Here is a 7500-nt window from a genome sequence, read left to right on the forward strand (position 1 = left end):
CTTCTTTCCCTCCCTCATTCCCTCTTTCTCTCCCTTCCTCCCTCTTTCCTTCTTTCCCTCCCTCCCTCTCTCCTTCCTTTTCTCACTCTTTCCCTTCCTTCCTGCGTTCTTCCCACTCTCCCTCCCTCCCTTCTTTTCTCTCTCCCTCTCCCTCCCATCCTCAAACCCTCTTTCCCTCCCTCTCCCACCCCTCCCTCCCACCCTCAAACCCTCCCTCCCTCTCCCCTCCCTCCCACCCTCAAACCCTCCCTCCCCCTCCTCCCCCCTCCCCCTCCCCTCCCTCCCCCTCCTTCCCCCTCCCCTCCCCCTCCCCATCAATAACAAAAGCCTAACAAAGCACAACGTACTCTCCCCGACTCCGAGGACGATCTCTCCCTCGCGCCGCTTGATGGGGAACGCAGGGGCGCCCGTGTAATACATGCTGCTGCAGGTCATCACCACGCTGATTGTCCGCTTGGCCTCGCTCATGTTCTGCAATGGAGGGGGGAGGGGGGGGGGGTGAGAAGGGTCGTACGCGCTGGTGTGTTGGGGAGGAGAGGGAGGGGGGAGGGGGAGAGAATTGGCGGGATGGAAAGGGTGAGGAGAGTGAGGAAGAGGAAGAGGGAGAGGGAGAAGGAGAAAGAGAAGGGGGGAGGGAGAGGGAGAGGGAGAGGGAGAGGGAGAGGGAGAGGGAGAGGGAGAGGGAGAGGGAGAGAGAGAAGGGGGGAGGGAGAGAGGGAGAGGGAGAGGGAGAGGGAGAGGGAGAGGGAGAGGGAGAGGGAGAGGGAGAGGGAGAGGGAGAGGGAGAGGGAGAGAGAAAGAGAGAGAGAAAGAAAGAGAAAGAGAAAAAGAGAGAAACAGACAAAACAAAACAAAACAAAAAAACAGTAAACAAACAATAGACAAACGCAAATCACAAACACACACAAAACACCCCCTCTCAAAACAGTCCGGCAAATCGAAACCCAATCCCCCCCCCAAAAAAAATCCTACTAATCCAACACGCCCTTCGGCACGCACCTTCGCAGTCAGAGTCACGGTGAATCCCTCCCCTATGGGCACTCTCTCCAGGTCCTCGAGGGTGAACTCGACGTCGTCCACCTCCTGGGACATCAGGCGGAAGGCGTGGCGAGCTGCGCGAGTCCTGAGGGGGAGGTTGGGGTTGGTCAGATGAGGATGTCAATAGATGAGGGAGAGGGGGGTTGGAGGGGGAGAGGGGGGTTGGAGGGGGAGAGGGGGTTGGAGAGGGGGGTTGGAGGGGGAGAGAGGGAAGGGGGTTATAGAGGGGGTTGGAGGGGGACAGAGGGAAGGGGGTTGGAGGGGGAGAGAGGGGAGAGGGAAGAGGGAAAGGGAGAGGGAGGGAGGGGGTTGGAGAGGGGAGGGGGGGTTGGAGAGGGAGAGAGGGGGTTGGAGAGGGAGAGAGGGGGTTGGAGAGGGGGAGGGGGAGGGGAGGGGAAGAGGGAAAGGGAGGGGGTTGGAGAGGGGAGAGGGAGATGAGGAGGGTGTTGGTGAGGGTGAGAGGAGGAGAAAGGGAGAAAGTGAGAAGAGGAGGGAGAGAAATTAGAAGGGAGGGAGAGAGTGAGAAGCGAAGGAATGGGGAGAGGGACAGAGGAAGATGGCGAGGGAGAGAGTAACATGAAAAGAGAGAAGGAGAAGGAGAGAGAGAGAAAGAAGAAGAGGGAGATGGAGATGTAGATGTAGATGTGGAGGGAAAATTATAACTTTTTACCCATAGCTGTGATAACTAACTACTGCATTATTGATGATAACTATTCATCCTTACTATTCATGATCTTTATCTTCATCATTCAAGATGAATATTTTTCTTACAATAACTATCATTCTATTCAAGACAAAAATGTTCATGAATAACTAGATGACTATCACAATCATCCATGTTTTATTTATTTATTTATTTATTTATTTTTATTTTTTTATTATTTTTTTTTTTTACGTGGCAGACACACACGCGATACGAACAACGCACCTTCGAGCAGCGGTAAGAAGCGTGACCCTCTCGGCCGTCGTGCCTTCCTTGGGCTTGTACTCGAGTGTGATGTCCTCCTTGTCTGTGCCCGAGTAGCCGCTGTTGTCGACGGGGCCTGGCTTCTTGGTGAGCAATTGACGACCGACGCTGAAACACGGGGTATTGTGGCTTAGCTGCGTTGGATATTATGGGTTGGAAATGCTATAAAAACTTTCTTTATTTACCGATGGGATTATGTTTGAATAAGATATTTACTTAATAGAAGTTCATCCTGTTTTAGATAGATGGCATTTTACAGGGCGTGTACACTGTTTTGCAAATCAAATTAGATTCTCTCTCTCTCTGTCTCTCGCTCTCTCTCTCTCTCTCTCTCTCTCTCTCTCTCTCTCTCTCTCTCTCTCTCTCTCTCTCTCTCTCTCTCTCTCTCTCTCTCTCTCTCTCCTTCTCCTCCTCCTCTCTCTCCTCTCTCTCCCTCTCTCTCTCTCTCTCTCTTCCTCTCTCTCTCTCTCTCTCTCTCTCTCTCTCTCTCTCTTTCTCTCTTCTCTCTCTCTCTCTCTCTCTCTCTTCTCTCTCTCTCTCTTCTCTCTCTCTCTTCTCTCTCTCTCTCTCTCTCTCTCTCTCTCTCTCTCTCTCTCTCTCTCTCTCTCTCTCTCTCTCTCTCTCTCTCTCTCTCTCTCTCTCTCTCTCTCTCTCTCTCTCTCTCTCTCTCTCTCTCTCTCTCTCTCCCTCTCTCTCTCTCTCTCTCTCTCTCTCTCTCTCTCCTCTCTCTCTCTCTCTCTCTCTCTTCCCTCTCTCTCTCTCTCTCTCTCTCTCTCTCTCTCTCTCTCTCTCTCTCTCTCTCTCTCTCTCTCTCTCTCTCTCTCTCTCTCTCTCTCTCTCTCGATTTACCTCCTTTTGTTCGTGGTGAGCTTCTTGAACCCGTCCTTTGCCTTGTCGTCCTTCTGCCAGTGCACGACGTCCGCGTTGACCTCGGCCAGGACGAAGGGCACGTCATACTTGTACTCCATTTGACCTCTTCGGATAGCCTCGTGGGACGCCGGTCCGCACTGGTAGGTGCCTGAAGAAGAAGAAAGGGCAGTGAGCCTTTAAAAACACTTAAAAGAAAGTCTCCGTTGTCAGCATACAATATATAAGTAGATTTTCTCACTGTCAACATATTCTAATCATGTTTTTCACTGTTAACACCATCGCTTTGTCACCCACCATCACTGGTTTCCTGTGGCGTTGCGTCGATGACCTGCCAGCCTCCGAAACCTTCGGGCAGGTCAGGTCGCCTCATCCACACGTCATTCCAGACGTGGAAGTTCCAGATGGAGTCATAAAGGCCCCCGGGTGTGGCACCGGTATATGAGGAGCTGCGGGGCGAGGAAAGACAGATAGAGTAATACATCCAGAAGTGTTGTGTGTATTCGTGAGGAGAAAACTGAATGATATTTCTTTGTATTGTATTCCATGTGGGATAATAGTGTGGGTTGTCTGTTGATGGACTAAAGAGCACGTCAAAGCTCCCTCTCCCTCCCTCCCTCCCTCCCTCCTACCCTCCATTAAGCCCTTCCTCTAGAGGACACGTAAATAAGGAAGAGAATGGAAATTTTATTTACGCGATGTCGGGACTTACTCGATCTCGTTGCCTTTCTCGTCGACGTATTCGTCTATGGTGAGGGAGACGTTCGTGTCGTGTGCAGAGGCAAAGTTGCTGACCACTCGACTAGGCAGACCGAGAGCACGACACACTGCGGAGGGCATTTAGACATAATGTTCTATATCCTTTTCTACAATAGTCGTCCTGCTTTTGCAATAAGTAAGGTCACAGTAATTCATTTCTGCATCCTTCAAATCAACACCGAAAAAACTTCCTCTTCCGACACGAAACCAAACTCCCTGGCCCGCACGAACCTGTGTTGACGACTCCGGCGAAGACCCAGCACTGGCCGTAGCGGACGGGGCGCTTACTCTTGATGTATGCCTCCAGGATCTTGATGGAGCCTGACCACGACGAAGGAGACTTCCCGTCTTCGTACTTCCCGTCCCAACGACCCACGATTACGCCGGAGTCGTCGTTGCTGTTGACCTTGGGTTGAGGAACGGAGCGGTGTGATGGGACAAAGTTGATGGTATGATGCTGTGTGAGTGCGTCTGGACAAGTTTGATGGTATAAAACAGAGTGAGTGCGTCTGGACAAGTTTGATGGTATAAAACAGCGTGAGTGCGTCTGGACAAGTTTGATGGTATAAAACAGAGTGAGTGCGTCTGGACAAGTTTGATGGTATAAAACAGAGTGAGTGCGTCTGGACAAGTTTGATGGTATAAAACAGAGTGAGTGCGTCTGGACTTGTTTTGGTCACAGAATACTGTCCGTGTAGCTTAGCAAAAAATAAAACGCAACCTTCATTATAGCAAAAAATCAAAATGCAATCTTCATTATAGCAAAAAATAAAATGCAATCTTCATTATATAAAAACATAAAACGTAATCTTCATTATAGCAAAAATATAACGAATTTTTATCAATACAGGAAAACTAAAACACAATCTTCATTATAGCAAAAAATAAAACGCAACCTTCATTATAGCAAAAAACTAAAACAAAATCTTCATGATAGCAAAAAATAAAACGCAACCTTCATTATAGCAAAAAATAAAATGCAATCTTCATTATATAAAAACATAAAACGTAATCTTCATTATAGCAAAAAATAAAACGCAACCTTCATTATAGCAAAAAATAAAACGCAACCTTCATTATAGCAAAAAATAAAATGCAATCTTCATTATAGCAAAAAATAAAACGCAATCTTCATTATAGCAAAAAATAAAACGTAGTCTTCATTATAGCGAATATAAAACGTAATCTTCATTGTAGCAAAAAATAAAACGCAACCTTCATTGTAGCAAAAAATAAAATGCAATCTTCATTATAGCAAAAAATAAAGCGCAGTCTTCAGTATATAAAAACATAAAACGTAATCTTCATTATAGCAAAAAATAAAACGCAACCTTCATTATAGCAAAAAATAAAATGCAATCTTCATTATATAAAAAATAAAACGCAATCTTCATTATAGCAAAAAATAAAACGCAATCTTCATTATAGCAAAAAATAAAACGCAACCTTCATTATAGCAAAAAATAAAACGCAACCTTCATTATAGCAAAAAATAAAATGCAATCTTCATTATAGCAAAAAATAAAACGCAATCTTCATTATAGCAAAACATAAAACGTAATCTTCATTATAGCAAAAAATAAAACGCAACCTTCATTATAGCAAAAAATAAAACGCAACCTTCATTATAGCAAAAAATAAAACGCAACCTTCATTATAGCAAAAAATAAAATGCAATCTTCATTATATAAAAACATAAAACGTAATCTTCATTATAGCAAAAAATAAAACACAATCTTCATTATAGCAAAAAATAAAACGCAACCTTCATTATAGCAAAACATAAAACGTAATCTTCATTATAGCAAAAAATAAAACGCAATTTTCATTATAGGAAAACTAAAACACAATCTTCATTATAGCAAAAAATAAAATGCAATCTTCATTATATAAAAACATAAAACGTAATCTTCATTATAGCAAAAAATAAAACGCAACCTTCATTATAGCAAAAAATAAAATGCAATCTTCATTATATAAAAACATAAAACGTAATCTTCATTATAGCGAATATAAAACGTAATCTTCATTGTAGCAAAAAATAAAACGCAACCTTCATTATAGCAAAAAATAAAACGCAACCTTCATTATAGCAAAAAATAAAACGCAACCTTCATTATAGCAAAAAATAAAACGCAACCTTCATTATAGCAAAAAATAAAACGCAACCTTCATTGTAGCAAAAAATAAAATGCAATCTTCATTATATAAAAAATAAAACGTAGTCTTCATTATAGCGAATATAAAACGTAATCTTCATTGTAGCAAAAAATAAAACGCAACGTTCATTATAGCAGAAAAGTAAAACAGAAGCTTCATGATAGCAAAAAATAAAACGCAATCTTCATTATAGCAAAAAATAAAATGCAATCTTCATTATATAAAAAATAAAACGTAGTCTTCATTATAGCAAAAAATAAAACGCAAAATTCATTATAGCAAAAAATAAAACGCAATCTTCATTATAGCAAAAAATAAAACGCAATCTTCATTGTAGCAAAAAATAAAACGCAATCTTCATTATAGCAAAAAATAAAACGCAATCTTCATTATAGCAAAAAATAAAACGCAATCTTCATTATAGCAAAAAATAAAACGCAACCTTCATTATAACAAAAAATAAAACGCAACCTTCATTATAGCAAAAAATAAAACGCAACCTTCATTATAGCAAAAAATAAAATGCAATCTTCATTATAGCAAAAAATAAAACGCAACCTTCATTGTAGCAAAAAATAAAACGCAACCTTCATTATAGCAAAAAATAAAATGCAATCTTCATTATAGCAAAAAATAAAACACAATCTTCATTATAGCAAAAAATAAAATGCAATCTTCATTATATAAAAAATAAAACGTAGTCTTCATTATAGCGAATATAAAACGTAATCTTCATTGTAGCAAAAAATAAAACGCAACCTTCATTATAGCAAAAAATAAAATGCAATCTTCATTATAGCAAAAAATAAAACGCAATCTTCATTATAGCAAAACATAAAACGTAATCTTCATTATAGCAAAAAATAAAACGCAACCTTCATTATAGCAAAAAATAAAACGCAACCTTCATTATAGCAAAAAATAAAACGCAACCTTCATTATAGCAAAAAATAAAACGCAACCTTCATTGTAGCAAAAAATAAAATGCAATCTTCATTATAGCAAAAAATAAAACGCAGTCTTCATTATAGCGAATAAAACGTAATCTTCATTATAGCAAAAAATAAAACGCAACCTTCATTATAGCAAAAAATAAAATGCAATCTTCATTATAGCAAAAAATAAAACGCAATCTTCATTGTAGCAAAAAATAAAATGCAATCTTCATTATAGCAAAAAATAAAATGCAATCTTCATTATAGCAAAACATAAAACGTAATCTTCATTATAGCAAAAAATAAAACGCAATCTTCATTATAGCAAAAAATAAAACGTAGTCTTCATTATAGCGAATATAAAACGTAATCTTCATTGTAGCAAAAAATAAAACGCAACCTTCATTGTAGCAAAAAATAAAATGCAATCTTCATTATATAAAAAATAAAACGTAGTCTTCATTATAGCGAATATAAAACGTAATCTTCATTGTAGCAAAAAATAAAACGCAACCTTCATTATAGCAAAAAATTAAAACAAAATCTTCATGATAGCAAAAAATAAAATGCAATCTTCATTATAGCAAAAAATAAAACGCAACCTTCATTATAGCAAAAAATAAAACGCAACCTTCATTATAGCAAAAAATAAAACGCAACCTTCATTATAGCAAAAAATAAAACGCAACCTTCATTATAGCAAAAAATAAAACGCAACCTTCATTATAGCAAAAAATAAAACGCAACCTTCATTATAGCAAAAAATAAAACGCA

The 7500-nt window shown here is 40.1% G+C and overlaps 1 protein-coding gene across 1 annotated transcript in view; it reads right to left on the reverse strand.

The window, feature by feature from the left end:
* The window catches only part of LOC122254904 (hemocyte protein-glutamine gamma-glutamyltransferase), a 17099-nt gene that overhangs the window by 2779 nt on the left and 6820 nt on the right, over positions 1-7500 (reverse strand). The window contains 7 exon segments of the mRNA XM_086533902.1: positions 348-471; positions 1000-1123; positions 1967-2113; positions 2855-3023; positions 3170-3321; positions 3585-3699; positions 3863-4216. Of these exon segments, the coding sequence (XP_086390028.1) occupies positions 348-471; positions 1000-1123; positions 1967-2113; positions 2855-3023; positions 3170-3321; positions 3585-3699; positions 3863-4216 (1185 nt within the window).

The sequence above is a fragment of the Penaeus japonicus genome, unplaced genomic scaffold (genome assembly GCF_977035675.1).
Source record: "Penaeus japonicus unplaced genomic scaffold, GWHDUDI00000001_assembly GWHDUDI00000040, whole genome shotgun sequence".
Taxonomy (NCBI): Eukaryota; Metazoa; Arthropoda; class Malacostraca; order Decapoda; family Penaeidae; genus Penaeus; species Penaeus japonicus.